The sequence below is a fragment of the Dasypus novemcinctus genome, chromosome 12 (assembly GCF_030445035.2).
Source record: "Dasypus novemcinctus isolate mDasNov1 chromosome 12, mDasNov1.1.hap2, whole genome shotgun sequence".
In the NCBI taxonomy this organism is placed as follows: Eukaryota; Metazoa; Chordata; class Mammalia; order Cingulata; family Dasypodidae; genus Dasypus; species Dasypus novemcinctus.
This window is the reverse complement of record NC_080684.1, coordinates 64,048,921-64,067,274: the sequence shown is the minus strand read 5'-3', so window position 1 is coordinate 64,067,274 and position 18,354 is coordinate 64,048,921. Positions and strand designations below refer to the sequence as shown.

The 18,354-nt window shown below is 36.9% G+C and overlaps 1 protein-coding gene across 1 annotated transcript in view; it reads right to left on the bottom strand.

Moving 5' to 3' along the window:
* Positions 1-18,354, bottom strand: part of ACSS3 (acyl-CoA synthetase short chain family member 3) — a 167,956-nt gene that overhangs the window by 81,928 nt on the left and 67,674 nt on the right. Inside the window, exons 4-5 of the mRNA XM_004462242.5 lie at positions 16,588-16,722; positions 6,826-6,966 (exon numbers count right to left, since the gene is read on the bottom strand). Of these exons, the coding sequence (XP_004462299.2) occupies positions 6,826-6,966; positions 16,588-16,722 (276 nt within the window). The remainder of the gene's footprint in view (positions 1-6,825; positions 6,967-16,587; positions 16,723-18,354) is intronic.

The following is an 18,354-nucleotide window of genomic DNA, read 5'->3' as shown; positions in this document are numbered from 1 at the left end:
ACTGTGTACCACACCTGATACAGGCATGTTTCCTGCTTTATTTTAATGGCCCCACTTATGGGATTTTGTCATTTTCCTTGTCTTCAGAAGCAGCTCATTAAGCTGGAAATCATTAAGATCCATCTGTGATGACTCTGTGGTTCCATTCCTGTGTGACTAAGAATCAGTCTTTAATTTTATTTGTATTCTACATGGAGAAAATGAAACTATCCAGTTTGTTTTCTACATTATCTCAAATACTTGTGAAGTTGAGCCCTTCTAGCATCTTACTGTAAAGGCTTATAAAGGGCAAATATACATATTTACATGCCTCATACTTTTTTGTATGATATAGAAATATGTGTGTATCTGTGTAAGTTGATAAATATATATGTATATATGGGTACATATGTATACATACACATACACATATACACACCATCCTGATGATTTGAGAGAAAGTCTAATGAATTCAGTAAAAGCAGTACAAGTAAAAAGGAGAAATTAATATTCTGTTGAGGAAAAGAAACTCATGAAATGGCAGATGGTGTCAGATTTGAGAAATGAAAGACATGGTTCTTGTAAAGACAAATGATTTTATATGGCTAAGAGACTTCAAAATGAGTCGGGAGGTCATCAGAGCGGTTGCACGTATGCACATTTCAGCAGGATCCCAGGGACAACCAAAATAGATACAGCCCAGGTACTGGTGCTCCTGAGGGCTATGAAGACATAGGTTCTATGGTCATGGCAGATGGCTCTGGAGTTCAGTGCCTTGTCAGTGGGCCCTACTTTGGAATTTGGAGTGTGATGGAGTTGGACTCAGATGTGACCTTTCTTCACATGCCTCTTCTGTCACTTTTACTGAACCTGTGGTTGGTGTTAGGGTTGGTGTATCCTCAGGAGACTTGAATCTCTGGATTGTCCATGCGCCAGCTGGGCCCTGAGCCTCAGCAGAGTTGCAACAACTACTCTCTGGTTTGTTGGACTTACCTCAGAACTCTGACTTTACCAACCAAGTGTTGTGCCTCTTCGACCACTTTGAGAGCTGTGAGGAGGTTGCCTTGTATCTTCAGCACAGTGTCTGGCATGGCATAGCCATTTAAAACATTTGTTGACTGCTTAAATGTGCAAACAATTGAATGAATAAATGCACGCATGAATAATATATCTTTTTAAGAGTATAAACTTGTAGACCTTAGAGAATCATATTAGGAGAAACAGAATGTTTCCAGTTGAGATATTTTATCAAACATGAAATTTCTTGCTTCAGGCTTTCAGAAGACTCTGAAACTGCCTCTGCAGAGGGTACTTTAGTAGCCATATAATTTTTTATTGATCTGAATAACTGTGAGATAAGAGGCAAAGGTGAAGCAAGTTCAGCATTTTAACTGCAAGAATTGTACCACAGATTTTTTAAAAGTTAAAGTTAACTGCTTTTTGTGTGTAACTTTCTCATTTTCTTCCCAGGGCAAGGAACATGAATAAATCACCTAACAAATAGGAATAAATGGTGCATAAGTTGTGTAAATGCATACCATGACAAAAAGTCTTATCTAACACCCTCCTGTCTTTCCTTCCTTTCAGTTCATTTTATTTTGGCTTTTTTCCCATGTTCTTGAGCACTGCATTCTTTTTTTTTTTTCTTAGTTATCACAGTCCCTCCACTATATTAAGCTGGGAGAAGATAAATACAATCACCAATAAATTTTCCACTCCAAAAAGTATACTCCATCCAGACAAGGGATACTTCTAATGTGTAGTGTATTGAAGTTATCATGAAACGAGGTACCAAAGCCAAAGAGGAAGAAGCCCACAACAAAACAGAGATGTATGCAAATCTTCTCAGCTATGGTTGATGGAATATTTGCAGCTGTTTATAGACTATCCTGCTATACCACAACTTAATAACCCTAGGGATGGCAGATGCAGAGATGCAAATATGCCCTAAAGGTATCAACAAACTCTAATCAGATAACAGGATTGCCTAATAGGTGTCTTATATGTGCCTGCAAGGAATGAGTATTTTTTAGCACAATATTTTTATAAGTTCACAACATTATTTTTCCTAATGAAGATCAAAGATAAAGAAAACAATATGTGATGACATGTATATTAGTCAGCCAAAAGGGTGCTGATGCAATTTACCAGAAATCTGTTGGTTTTTATAAAGGGTATTTATTTGAGGTACAAGCTTATAGTTAAAGGCCCTAAAGAGTCCAACTCAATTTTGCTTTTCTCAACAAAGGCAGTTGCCACGTGTTGAAGCAAGATGGTTACCAATTTCTGCGATGGTTCAGGCTTCCTCTCTCTCAGCTATAAGCTGGCATAAGGTTTATTTCTTTCCAGGTTTCCTCAATTCAGCTGCCCTGTTCACTTAAGCTGCAAGCTATCACAAATGGATCGTCTCTCTTCCTGGGGCCGTAGGATCAAAGTTCTCTCCTCTGCCATATCTGTGGTGCTCCCTTTCTTTTCCATGTATCTTCTATGTCTCCTTGAATGAGTGCCTGTTTATATCAGTCCACCAAGGAGGTAGGGACTTAACCTGAGTTACATCCTACTGATGTGGTTGAATCAAATATAATCTTAATATAATTTAATCAAAAAGACATCTTAAATGAGTCTAATACAATCAAAGGGTATCATGCCCAGAGGAACAGACCAGTTTACAAACATAATCTCTCTTTTCAGAATTCATGAATAATCTCAAACTGCTGCAACATGGAATTTGTATCAGAATTATTCTTTAATGAAAGTGTGCTCATCTTTTCAGTACTTTTATTCTTGTGCCCCACAAGAAATGTTCATGTCCTAACCCCTGGTCTTAAGGGTGTAAACTCAATTGTAAAGAGGATCTTCAAAGATCCTATTTTTATGAGACTAAATTGAATCAGGATGAGTCTTAACCTAGTTTACTGGGGTTCTTATAAGGAGAGAGAAATCTATATAGAGATCCACATAACTGAGCAGGAGGGGTAGAAGCCAGAAGAGAACACAAAAGGAGACAGGTTTCCATGTGACAGAGGTGGAGATTGAACCACCACCAGAATATCACAAATTTTGGAGAAAGTACAGCCTACTGATACCTTGATTTTAGACTTCTCTCCTATAAAACTGTGAGGCAATAAATTCCTATTGTTTAAGCCAACTAGTTGGAAATATTTTGTAAAAGAGGTCCTGACAAACTAAAATACTGAACAAGAAGTGAGAATTCCATGAATAGAGGAGTCTGAGGAGTTCACTAACTGGAAAAGTGAAGGATCATTCAACAAACATTCTAAGGACCTATGTAGCCAAATTTTAAGGTTAGTGCCATAGTAGACTCAGAGATGAATGAAAAATATTCAAAGACCTCAGAGAACATGTAATATAAATATAAGTAAATAAAAGTAATTGGTACAAAATAGAATAAGTGTCATAGGGTTTGTTGGCAATTTACGATCGTGATGCATTAGTGCTTCTCAAGTCCAGTGGAGGGGAGAAGGAAGTATTTCTGAGTGATCTTGAGAGAAGACTAGCTTATTTTCCCAACCTGCGTATTCTACTTTACAAAATCCACTCACTCTTTTGACTTAAACACCAGCAACAACCGAAAGGAGTCTATCTCCAACCCCAGGTAGATTTCGTGGGCCTAGATTGTTGGTGGGGCATCTTCATGGCAATGTCCCAAAGACACATCCTACTCAACACATTCAAAAACTCCTGGTTTCTCCAGTCCTAAACCATATTCCTTATGTTTCGATCAAAAAATATTGAAAATCACCTTTTTCTGTTCTCAGGCTCAAAGTCTTGGAGTCCTCTTCTGCTTCACTCCTCTAACCTTGACCCAAATCTGACTCCATGTTGTAAGGACCATGTTGTAAGTACAGTTCTGAACTAATTAAGGTGACTGAAAACTAGTCTTCTTACCTCCATTGCAATTGACTATCTTCCTAACAAAATGTTGGAAGTGTGATGTGGATTGAATTGTGTGCCCCAGTTTGAACGTGTTTGGGTTCCTCATACTGGAGGGTGTGAACCCACTGTTAATAAAATCTCTTCAAGATACTACTTTAGTTAAGATGTGGCCTAACTAAATAAGGTTGAGCTTTACTCTGTATTACTGGAATCCTTTAATAGCAGAGTGAAAGTCAGATGGGCAGAGAGAAGGCACAAGAAACTGAAAGCTAGAAGAGAAAGAAGAGAACACGGTCATATGACAGAAAAGGCAGGAAACCCCAAGGATTGTCAGCAGTCAGCCCCAGAATGACACAGTCTTTGAGGAGAAAGCATTGACAGACTGATGCCTCTTTTTGGACTTTTCCCAAATAAATTCCCATTGACAAGCCATTGCATGATACTTGTTTTAGCAGCTAGGAACCTAAAACAAAGGGCTTTCTTCATATTTTTTCTCACCTGCTTAAGAAACATTAGTGGTTTCCTATTCTTTACAAACAGAATATAACCTAAACTTCTTGGCTAAACTTCAAGGTCACCACAGTTTGGCTCCTGCCTATATAGCTGGCTTTTTCTCTCCTTCACTCATACCACATGCACTAACAATCCTCAAGTTTTCCTTTCACACTTCTGTCTTTCCATTTGTTCTAACTGGAATGCCCTCCTCCTCATGACATCATATTATGAAGAAATTTTTTCATCCTTCAAATGTCATCATATCGAGAGGTGTCCCTGACTGCCTCCTCATACAACAGCACTCCCACTCCTGCTGTCATTCTGTTCTTTTACCTTGCTTTATTTTTCTTCATAACACTTATCACATAGTATGTATCTCTTTATCACCTGTTTTCATCAATAGAATGTAAACTTCCAGAAGAGAGTCAGATAGTAATACTTTTCTAATTAGTTGTGTTTAATCCCTTAAATCACACTCAAACTCATCTTTCCTTCAAGGGAGAGAGAATTAAGTTGCCCTTTTGCAGCAAGGATCACAGTCCACACTGCATTACTCATATTCATGTTTATTTCAACCTCACTAGACTGGAAGACCTGTGATTTTACACAAAATCCTATATCTCCTAGCACAGACTGAACTCTCAGTACATATATTTTGAATTGAACTGAATTCAATGTGAACAGCATCAACAATTTTTCAATATGTTTAATCTACAGTGAATTTAAGTAAGTTATTTGCAGGATCATACAACAGGAGGGAAATTAGGATGATAGAAACATCAAAGGATCTAGAGTTTGGGAACTGAAAGGAATCCAGAAAAGGACTTCGTGGCCCAGGGAAAATCTGGAGTAGCTAGGACCTGTCACTATTTGGAACTGCCACTTTTCAGATTTAATCCTTCCTATATTGCTTTAAGAAAAATTTCTCCTACTCTCTGGCAGTCACTCTGAGTTGCCAACAAGCTTTTCTTCTGCCCCTCCCATACAGATCCCAATCAAGCCCACACTGAATTTCAGAGTGATTTAAAGTCTTGAGATGGCACAAACCTTTTTATAAGATTTCCTCAGGCTGTTGGAAGCTAAAATAGGTTTTGGTTGTGATTTTCTATTTTATCAGGTTATTCTATGTTTTCAGGGTCAGGAGTTTCCCTTCCTGCTGATACTTTTATATTAGATTTTAACTTTGCTGAGTCCTCTTTCTAGATATTTTATAGTCAGGCATTCTGTTATACTCCACGTGGCCAGTGTATGAAATAGACTTGGCAAAATGGAGGGTGAGAATTCTATCTTGCAGATCATTTAGACTGCTCTTACAAACAAATCTTAAAGTCTTAAAAATGGAGGAATATTTATTTTTCAAATGCTCAGAGATGTAAAGAAAATTATATCATAGACTTAAATCCACAGTGATACTTATACAATCACACCTGTACATTTATTCATTTAGGTACTCTAAAAATTCATTGAGCACCAACTATACAGAAAACACAATGTCGACCAAAGTGTAATAAAATGTTCTCAGGGAGAATATATTCCCCTACCAAATGTTTTCCTTTTTATAAGCAAGTGAATTTTATGTGGAGTGTCTTAATTTATCCTTTAAAAATCTAACTGAATAGAACCACTATTTTTGAGAACTTTCGTAGGTGAAGTTTTCAGAATTCTGAAGCTACAGAGATGTAACATTAAAAATGGGCCCATTGTCCTCAAGGACACAATAATGAAAGTCCCTTCTTCCACCAAAATTCTAATATTCAATGTCTATTGAATTCCCAAATAAACATACATAAGGAAGATAATACTGTAAGACTTTATGAAGTTGTATGAAGAAAGAGTGTTATTCGGATATACCAGGCAGAAGTGAGATTTGTTTGGTACTTGGAACATTCATAAGTGCTGATACTTTTAACATTGTTTTGTGAAAACGCCTTTCATGGTAAACAGATTTAAAAATCCTTGCATATCACTTTTGCTGTAAATCAAATAGCTCAATACTATGGGTAAATTGACTATTGTTCAAACTGTCTAGGCCAATTCTCAAACTTGCTTTTACAGCAAATTACTGAATTCCGCTAGCTCAAGAATCAATTCCATATAGTAGGTAATTTATATCTCAATTAAAATTCTTCTGAATTTAAAATATATTTTTATAAAATTTTCATTAAACCAGCTAATATTAAAACAAATATTTGTTAATTTTAGTAGTTCACTAAAGCAACTGCAAATTACTGGTATTTCTGAAGATTTTGGAAGAAACAAGAGCAAAGTTTTTGACAATAAATTTAATGAATATATTTCTACATTTAGAGTTAAAGCACAAAATTTCTTTAAGATATAAAGAAAGCCTAAACTTCCAGGTAAACATTTCCTGTAAACATTTTCAGTTAGTAATTGAATATTCTCAGTGCAAAAGAAATGTATGACCATGTGTGTTATCCCTAAAAGAGTAAATACCTTAGGCAACCCCGTTGTTCCAGATGTATAGAGAATATAGAGCGGATGTTCAGAAAGAACAGGGACACAGTCATGTGACTGTGCTTTTGCCATCTCTTCATCCCAATCAAGGTCACGACCTGGCACCAGAGGAACCGCCTCCTACACAATAAAAATATAGAAACATGCACTGAAAAAATAAGTTAAATAAGGGAATGATGGAGAGGAGCTGTATCTATACGCCTGAATATTTAGGCCTAAATAGCACCAAATATTGGATTCATGACAAAAAAAAAAAAAAAAAAAAATCCCTGGGTCACAAATTAACATAAATGCTCATAAAAAAATCCAACAATTTGCTATTGGCTTCAACTGAATAGACAAAAGATAAGAACATGTTTTATTCAAATCCAGAGGTACACTTGAAAGACTCAATCTGATCTAGTTATATGTTTTCATCAACCGAGTTTAATTAACAAAGGTCCATGTTTCCATAAATGTATATACACTAATAATTTTTTAATTAATTTCTATTTTTCATAATCTATTTTACTTGGGAACTGTCGCCTTCATAATGAAATGTAAACTAACCATTAAAATTTATTTTTCCACAGAAGCAACTTTATAATAATACTATAGTCACCTTTCCAAATGAGAAAATATTTAATCATCTTCAGGAGTAATGGAGATAACTATTTTTGCTTTTTCAAGGAACAACAGTTTTGAAAATTAACTAGAATATGTAACATGTATAACAAGCTTTCCAAGTTTTCCTCCATCTAGGCCATTATTTAATATGGTAGAAACGTGTTTGTTTGTTTTTGGTTCTGACACACATCTTTAAAGACGTTGACAATGAAATAAGTCAGATAGGTAAAGAGTGGGGAAGTGGCTTAAGTTACTCTAATAGAGAGTAGAGCTTTAAGTAGAGTTTAGGCAAGTAAAGTATGGCTATTTTCCAAAACACTAACTAGGCTCATGAGATCAAAAGCAGGTCATACACATCAGCAAGTCTACCCTTGGTGAACTTGTTAATATAGGCAAAAGAGACGGACTACACATTCCTCCGTGAAAATTAGTAAACACAACAACAACAAACACACACACAAAACCACAACATAGAAAGTTTGTATATAACCATTCATGTGATCAAAGTGATACTAGAGGTTAAGGCTAGAGACTCTCAGGGATCTGGAAAAGCAAGCCCATTTTCATTTTTCCAGGCTCCTTTTACAACCTAATCAGGGTTGTAAAAACTAGGTGTATATCTAAATAGGCTAATTTACAAATTACTACTTCATTCTGATGTCAACAATATAATGGTTCGACAAATGTGACGTAAATGTGTTTACATTTAGAGATAATCTGAACTGGAGATCCATCATGAAAGGGAAGTCTCAAGTACAATTGACTTCACAAGCCTCATCCTGAGAATCCCTGGCTGTGTCATTTAGTTAAATGCAAATGATTAAGTACAACCAAATTGTATATTTCTGTTTATTTCTGCTGCATTAGATAGAAATGTCTAATTTCACATTATTAACCTTTGATATCATAATTTGCTATTTCTAAAAAATCATCACACCGCATAATGAAAATGTGTCAATAGAGTAATCAAAAATCAAATGAAATGAGGACCTGAATGAATGATTATTCTCTAGGCTGAGAAAAATGGACATCTGTAGAGATTTAACAAAAGGAAGGACAGGGGAAAAAAATCAGTATTAGCTTTTACATAAAAACATCACGTCCACAAACACATCTTTCCTGGTTGATATAAACTTTAAAAGACAATAACAAGAGAGCTGCAGGGGTTGATTGATGTGACATTCTTTTGATTCTACCATTGCATGCCTGAGACTTAAGAGTGACAGCCAGATTTTACCACTTTTGGCAAAATGCAGTCATGGTTAAAGGAAAGCACCACTGAGCCTTGTAATTTGTGTCCAGCTAAATGCAAAGCCAAGCCAGTCCAGTAGGCTTAATTACTGCCTAATCAGCAGATCTAGTATGAAAGAAAAAGCCATCGAAGCCCTCATCTAATGAAGATATTTCAAAGTAGAGAGTAGGGTCTCAAGAAAGACGAAAAGATCAGTAGATTTCTACTTGATAAGAGGAAAGGGACAGAGGCTTCCAGGGAAGATGGAGGAGATAGAGGAGTAGGGAGAATCAAGACTCAGTTTTTCAAGCAAAACAATTATTAAACAGGCAGGAACTGGCTGAAACAACTACACTGAAACTCCAGACACCAGAATAACACTAGAAAGCATCCAGGGAAAATCCAGAGAAAGAGGTTGATAAGTTTTGGTGAAGAACTGTAAATTGCTTGCCATAAGTGGTGGTTTCCGATGCCTATCCCCTTTTTGTGGCAGGCCACTTCAGGGTCCAGTCCCTGGCTAGCTGACAGTGATGGAAAGAGATGTACGAATCCTCTTCCCCAAGAACAGGAGCGGGCACAGCCAATCACTGATCATGGCTTTTGATTAGCAAATTTATATCACTGGGATCTTGGCTCAGAAGGCAGCCATTGTTTCAACCCTCCCCTGAAAGAGGTGACACCAAGGACATTTAAAGACATAGCACATCCATAGTGCTGCAGACGGGTAGGGGAGGGAATAGATAGCTGAAAGGCTACTTCTGCTGGGCAGGCCAGGAAAACTCAGTTTTGGGGAGCCATATGAAAAGCTCTTAGTACTCTTCCTAATCCCCTCCCCAGGGCAATTTGCAGCAGGTCTGTGCTCCCAGCCTGTTTTGGCTGGGTAATGCTGAATTGTGAACAACCCTTTTGGGGTCTCCAGAATTTGCCCTCTAGACAAAAGCAGCATAATACAATTAAAGGAATCTAAAAAACCATAAGGTAGACAGACTGGGACTTAGGCCTGCTGGCTTCAAATACCCAGGAGAGGTCGGTCTATTTCCTGGGAAACAGACGGGACTACCAAACTCGTGTAAATAGAGGAACCCCTAAACAGCTAACAAGCAAATGTCCAGGACAAGAGAGAAGCCCAGAGGACAGGGAAAGCCCTGCACACTGAATTGGGCAGAGCTTCCTGACAGGACCGCTGAGCTGAAGAAAAAATCTCTGCCTTATCACTGGCTAGTTACAAACCAAGAACCAGACATCCCAGGGAGTAAATCAAGAGTACACTTTAAAATATTAAAATATACAGTGTTCAACAAATAGAACAAGGCAAAAAAGAAACAGGAAATATGGCCTATCCATAAGAAGAGGATAAAAATAGTTTTTAAAAAAATGAAGATGACAATGCAGACGTAAACCATACAAAGCCTTTAAAAAATAATCTTAGGTGAGAACCAGCAAGATAGTGGTGGAGTAAGGTGCTCCTAGAGTCAGTTCCTGCTACAGGGCAGTTAGTAAACACCCAGAACTATCTGGAGCTAGCTAAAGCACCTGTTGGGGGCTCAAGGAGGTCAGAAGAGCATCCTGCAACATCCTTGAAGGAGTGGAAGGAGGAGACTGCCCATCTGCAGAGAAGACTCATAAGTAGAGTGCTCCACACCATGGAGGCTGGTGCCCATCCTCCACTGGAGGCACAAGCCACCTCGGGTGCTATTCCATGGCTAGAATTGAAAGCTCCACTTCCCAAAAATGGGGGAGGAAGAGACAGTTGAGCACCAACTTCAGCTACTGAAGAGTAAATTCAGCAGGCTAAAGTATAATCCTGAGAACAGCTAAAGTTTGAGCCTGTCCATGTCAGAAAGAGGCTAGGAGCTGCCATCTTAACTCTGTGCCTGGCACAAGGGGAATCAAGGTGGACTGAAAATCCCAGTGCTGGTGGGGACCTGCTTCTTTCCATCCAGATCAGATTGCCCCTCTAGCCTAGACCCCAGTGCCACCTCCAGCAGGGAGGAAGCTGCAGAGACCTATGCCAACCTCTCCAGGAAATTACTGGCCAGGCCATGGAGGTCAGTGATCACCCTACTCTGGCAGCATAAGCCACCCCAGGAGCTATTCTATGGCTGGAATTGGAAGCTCCATTTGCCAAACACAGGGAGGAGGAGATGGTTGGCAGCCAATTTCAGCTACTGATTGGTAGACTCAGCTGGCTAAAATATAACCCTAGGAACAGCTAAGGTGTGAATCTGCCCAAGTCAGAAAGAGGCCAGTGGTCACCATTTTGACTATGGCCCCAGCCTGAGGGGTAGCTGGACTGACCAAAAATCACAATGATGGTAGGAACCAGTTTCTTTCATCCAGATAGGCCTGCAGTCCTAGCCTAAGCCTCAGCCCCAACTTTGACAGGGAGGAGGCTGATGGGCCCTGCACCAGCATATCCAGGCAACTGCAGGTAACTGTGGCTGGCACCGACTGAAAATCGGAAGTCTACCAGGGCAACTGTAGTCACCTTGGACCCGCACTGCATAGATTGCTACCCACATCTGCAACTCCATCCCCGCCCCAGGCAGGAGAGAAAGGGGCATGAAGCTTCATCAGTCTCTCTGGGTAACTACAGTCTAGGCCAGCACAAATTAGATTATTCCCTAAAGCTGTGACTCTGCCCCTACCCCTGGCAAAGGAGAAAGTTGGGAGAAGCTTCATTGGTCCCTGGCAAATGAGGGCAGCTTGTAACACCAATTACAACCTTGGCTCCTACTACACAACCAGCAAGGGAAAAGGGCAGGAAGCCCTAAACTAAAGAGAAAAACTGCATCCAGAATAAATACTTTAGTAATCCAGATGCCAAGAAACCAACAAAAATTACAGTCCACACCAAGAAACAGCTAGCTATGGCCCAGTTAAAGGAACAAGATAAGATTCCAGATCACATAAAGGAGTGGAGACAATCGATCATAGATGTTCAAACAAATCTCCTTAATAAATTCAATGAGATGACTAAAGAGATTAAGGATATTAAGAAGACACTGTATGAGCACAAAGAAGAATTTGAAAGCATACATAGAAAAATAGCAGATCTTATGGGAATGAAAGGTGCAATCAATGAAATTTTAAAAACTCTGGAATCATATAATAGCAGATTTGAGGAGGCAGAAGAAAGGATTGGTGAGCTTGAAGAAGTGGCCTCTGAAAGTGAACATGTAAAAAAACAGATGAAGAAAAAAAATGGAAAAGATTGAACAAGGTCTTAGGGAACTAAACAACACCAAAAGTGTGCAAACATATGTGTCATGGGTGTCCCAGAAGGAGAAGAGAAGGGAAAAGGGGCAGGAGGAATATTTGAAGAAATAATGGTAGAAAATTTCCCAACCCTATTGAAGGACATGGATATACATGTTCAAGAAGCACAACATACTCCCATCAAAAAAAAAATCTGATTAGACAAACTCCAAGACACATAGTCATCAGAATGTCAAATGCCAAAGACAAAGAGAGAATTCTGAGAACAGCAAGGGAAAGGCCATGCATAATATATAAGGGATACACAATAAAATTAAGTGCTGATTTCTCACCAGAAAGCATGGAGGCAAGAAGACAGTGGTGTAATATATTTAAGATACTACAAGAGAAAAACTTCCAGCCAAGAATCTTATATCCAACAAAACTGTCTTTCAAAAATGAGGGTGAGATTAGAATATTCACAGATAAACAGAAACTGAAAGAATTTCTAAGCAAGAGATCAAATTTTCAGGAAACACTGAAGGATGTGCTAGAGCCTGAAAAGAAAAGACAGAAAATAGAGGCCTGGAAGTTAGTCTAGAAATGAAGATTAATTCAATAAAAGTAACAGTGTCAAAAGAGTGGTGAAAATAAAGTATGACAGGGTGGGGTTGAATGGGACCTCACATATATATTTTTAATGTAATATTATTACAAAGTCAATAAAAAAATATGAATGAAAAAAAAAAATAAAGTATGACAGATAAAACTCAAATAGTCAGGAATAAACTTAACCAATGATGTAAAGCACTTGTATTCAGAAAACTGCAACTCAATGTTAAAAGAAATCAAAAAACCCATAAATAATTGGAAGAATATTCCATGCTTATGGATTAGAAGACTAAATATCATTAAGAAGTCAATTCTACTCAAATGGATATACAGAGTCAATGCAATCTCAATAAAAATTCCACCATCATTTTAAAAAAATGAAAACACAATCATCCAATTTATTGGGAAGGGTAGGAGGTCCTGAATAGCCAGAAACATAAAAAGGAAAAGCAAACCCTCATCTCCAAACTTTAAATTGTATTACCTAGCTTTAGTGGTAAAAACAGCATGGTACTGGCATAAAGACAGACACATAGATCAATGGAATCAAACTGATGGTTCAGAAACAGACCCTCACATGTATGGTCAAGTGATTTTGACTAGCCCGTCAAACCCACATGACCCGGACAGAACAGTCCACTCAACAAATGGTGCTGAAAGAATTGGATATCCATAGCCTAAAGAAGGAAAGAGGACCCCTATCTCACACCTTATCCAAAAATTAACTCAAAATGGATCAAAAACTAAAAATAGAAGCAAGAACCATAACACTTCTAGATGAAATTATATGAAAATATCTTCAAGGCCTGGTGATAGGTGGTGGATTCTTAAGGGAGATAAGAGGACTGAGATGGACTAGTGATGTTTAATGTATGTAGAAATATTAATTAGCTTTACTGTAAAAGTGTGGAAATGTATAGAGAGGATGGTAACACATAGTAACAGCTAGTTTATAAATGGGGATGTGTCTGAAAATGGTACTCTAGTTATGTAAATGCCAATTGACAGAATGCTAGGAACTGAATAGCACAGTAAACCAAGAGGTGGATGAGAATTGCAGTTGACGGTACAGATGCAAGAGTGTCCTTTGTGAGCTAGAGCAAATGTACATCACTATTGCAGGGTGTTGGGAATGCGGAGAAGCATGGGAAAAATACAGCTGGAGTGACCTATGGACTATGATTAGCGGTAATAATATAATCTTGCATCGATGCAAAAGATGTACTGTGTTAATAATGAGGCAATATGGAAAATGCGAGCCAAATGTACACTGTGGACATGGTAACCATGAGATGATATTATCTTATCTGTAGCAAATGTTCTATAGTGTGGTGCATAGATGGAGGTGTGCTGTTTGGGAATTCTGCACATGTGCATGATTGTTTTATAAGTTTACAACTTCTGTCATAAAAAATATATTTAGAAAATAATAATAGGATGGGTCGGGGGAAAAAACACACCAACTGTAAGATAGGGACAATGGTTAGTAGTAAGATTTTAACAATATTCTTTCATAATTTGTAACAAACATTTCACGAAAATGCAAGGTGTTGGTGGAGGGTTGATGTATGGGACCCCTGTATGATGTTATCCCATGTTTGCTTTGTAAGTTCACAACTTTTACTATACACCTAATTGTTTATGTATGTTCATATATAAATGATATAAAGATAATAATAATAATAGGGTTGGTTGGGGGAAAATACTTTGGTTAGCATTAACATTTTGACAATGGTCTTTAATCATTAGTTAAAAAGGTTTAACAACAATGCAAGTTATTGGTGGTAAGGTGAGTTATGAGAGTCCTTTATGATGTTATATATGTTTGTTTTGTAAGTTCACAACAATTATTATACACTTATTGTTTATGTATGTTTATGTATGAATGATATACTTCAATAAATTAATTTTTAAAAACCTAAAAAATAAAATAAAAAGTAATCTTAAAAATGCTCAAGTTGATGAAGGGAAGTACAGAGGAAAAAAACAGAAGAATATCAGGAAATCAATGAATGAACAATAGGACAGTCTAAGTAAAGAGATAGAAAATTTAAAAGGGACCAAATGGAACTACTGATGTTGAAGACACGATAACTGAAATGAAAAATGCCCAGAAGTGTTTCAAAAGCAGATTGGAGATAGCAGGAGAAGAATTAGTAAACTTGAAGACAAGACACTGAAAATGAATTTGGCTGAGCAGAAAGAAAAAAGAGTCTCAATTAGGTAGAGTGCCAATTTCTCTTCAGAAACCATGAAGGCAAGAAGGTAGTGGGTTGAAATATTTGAAGTGCTGAAGGAAAATAACTGCTAGCCAAGAATTTTATATCTGGTGATACTCCCTTTCAAAAATGAGGGAAGATTTAGAATTTCTCAGATAAACAAAAGCTGAGGGAGTTCCTCACCACTAGACCTGCCTAAAAGCAATGTTAAAGGGAATTCTCCAGACAGAAATGAAAAGACAATAGACAGTGGTTCAAAGCAGCACAAAAAAGAAAGACCTGCAATAGAGGTAACGATTTGGGTAATTATAGCTGCAGTATTATTGTATCAGATTATTTGGATTGCAATCCTACTTCTTACTTCCAACATGAGCTAAATAAAGCAAAAAAAAAAAAAAAACAAAACAAAACAGTCCAAGAAAAGAGAAAAGTGAATAGACTAGCATTAGAATAATCTGAATAGGGAACATAAATATCCATATCCAGTGTGTTTAGGAATAAAAGAAACAACATATATCTTGTTAGTTAAAAATCATTAAACCAGAGTTATTATCTGTGACCTTGAGCAATGACCTATTCATTTCCTAAAAACTCTTTGAAAGTATTTATTATTAGTCCTCACATTCCATAAGTTCTTCATATAAATTCTACATGAATAGTATAACACACACATACATAAGCATGCTTTTTGTTGAGTTCTGCCATTCCTCTTACCTTCTTCTACCCAAAGTGTGCTTTAATGCTGACTTACATTCCCTGATTTAGCCAGCAACAAAGTCTTTAAAAAATATACTTGGGATCATCTGAAAGGAACTTAAGAATTTTCTTCAAGTCACTACGAATATGAAAATCACTGAGTGCAGCAGTTCATGGACCAAAGACCACTAAAACTTTACATTACAATTTATAGTGGTAATGGCAATGGCAAGGTGGTAATCAAAATGATAGTTTTAATATTCTCTGTTCTCAATATTTTTCCATATTAGTATTTTCTGCAGGTAACTCCTCAAGAGTTCCATAAAATTATACATTATTCTTTGCACTCTTGTAATTTCTCTTCTGCAAATAAACTTTAATCTAGAAGCTCAAATTCATCTCACCATAAATAACTGAAAACTTTCTTGGATGTAGAATTAAGATGATCACAGGTCAAATTCACCAAGAAAAGCATTATAAAATGTAATCCTTGATGTATTATGCTGCCTTTTTTTCCTTCATGGATCACAGAATATTTTATTCATTTAGAATATTTATGTTTTGTTTTTCCAACATATTTATGGTCTAAATAAATTTTCTAATTAAAAAAAAGATACTTATAAACAAAGTCATTACACGTCTCCAGAAGGTAAGATAGCAGAGGGATTAAGCATACAGTCAGAGTTCAAATCAGCCCTGTGGCAATTACTACCTGTGTGGTCTCATAATACTTTAAATCTCTGCTTATTGGCTTCCTCTCCTATAAAATAGTAATAATAATATATCTAGCTCACAGAGTTATTGGGAAGACTAAAAAAAATTACCTATTAGCAGAGTGCCTCAAAAATCATATGGTAAGCAGTCAGAGTTTGTTGTTACTATTATTGTTAGAAATTAACTAATAAAATGAAGTTCATTACAATAGCACTATACATAGAACCCAATTCATTAATATTACATATGTTCTTCTGTTTCCCTCTTTTTGTTTTAAGCCAGTTTTAATTGTAAAATTGTAAGTCCTATTCACACCTTTTTTGTTTGTTATTGCTAGAAATAGCAATGTCAATCAGGAAATATAATAAATAGCTTATAAATCAAATGTCCCTTTAAAAATGTCAAAACTAGATTCATCCACAGCACATTACAAATAACAAGAACAAAATTCATTATTCAGATTACCATATTTGGACGGTTATAAATGAGAACTTTGTCTGGTTTGTGTTGTCCTGTTCTCAGCGCTTCTTCTAGAAGTGGTATATATTCTACTTTCCTTCCAGGTTCGATGCCAAATGACGCTGTCACAACTACCTTGGGCTACAGTGAAAAAAAAATGTTGAGAAATCTTAAGAATCAAACTCCTAATTAAGGTAGTAACAATGTTTCCGGTGTGGACTGGCAGTTCAACATTTCTAAAGAAATGTTTGGATGATTCTGTTCTCCCCTGAATAAAGGGCCTGAAAGCCAATAAAACCCTTTAAAATGTGATAGGGTTAACCATGTCCACACAAATCTCACTTAAGTGTTCAAAATTACATGCTCAGTGATGCTTTGTTCTCTTAACTAGGAGCTGCACAAAACTACTTTCCAAAGAATTCCTTAAGGCAGGTGGCTTTGTGGTGAATCAGCAGAATAAAAACCTCAGGCCCCTCACATGGACAGGGCCCCCGGAAGAGCTTGTTGTTGCTGAGGTAGTAGAATGTATTAGGTGGCGAGCACCAGTCCACTTCCAATCAGGAAGCATTTCTAAGCTCTTCGATGTACACATCTCTAATAAAATGCCAAAGACCTCAGAAGAAAGGGACCCAAATCTCCAATTATTTTTTAAAGTATTTTCTCATTTAAATACATATTTATCTAAAATACATATCTCATTTAAATACTTTTTTTTTTACACTAAATATTAAACTTGTAATTTTGTATTATTTTCTAAGAGGGGACCCTAAATGAGTTTTGCCTTCAGGCTCCACTCAATCGGACATACCCCTGTCTTTAAGATACATTTGGTCATCTTCACCTAACAACTTTCAAATCATTCTTCCAGACAGAACGCAGGTGTAGTTCTCCAGGAAGGCATACCTGGGGCATAACTGGAGGGGTCCCCCAATTTGGGGTAATCCCTTTTCTCATTACCTTCTGGGCATGCCTCAGATAGCTGACTATATGCACAGTAACCTCTCAAAGGCAAAGTCTGGATCCCATTTGTCTTTGTGCCTCCTGTGCCTAGTATAGTATTTGCCACGCAATAAGAACTAAACTAAAATTCGAATTAATTGGCAGAAACTAATATGTCTTTTTTCTTTTAAGTATATTGTTTCTTCACCACAAACTGCAAAGCAAAGAAGACATAATAAATTATTCAGGAGACAGATAATTAACCCAAGGTATTGTACCTAGTCTTAAATTGTGTTGTCTAGTTACAATAAATTTCACCTTGGGAAGGCTTATACTATGGCATATGATATTTTTAATAGCACTTAAACTACCCAGAACTGAGGCTCTGTGCCACAACAGAGCTTGCCCAGTTTATAAGTGGTAGAGTCAGAGAGAGGCCACAGTTCAGTTTAACCTATTCTCTTTCCACAATATTAAGTTGCCTTTTTCAAGGAAAAAAAGAGAAGGCTTGTTTTCTTTTATTATGTTTTTAAAGGTCAGATGTTTGAAAACAATTCACCCTTCATTATCTATCATATTTGCAAAAATAGCTCTAGATAGCATTCCCCTAGATTTTAGAATCCTGAATAAATGAAAATAATTTGCATATAAAATTAAGAACTTATATAGAATATATCAGAACTAAAATAACTTAATAAATTAAAAATTAGGCCCTCCTTTCATAAAAAATAACTGTTTGCATTTCTATTAACAGTCTCTCATTGGAGCAAAGTATATACATTTCATCTCAAACTGACTTTCTAGAATATGTTCTTTCCACCTTCATCTGTTAAA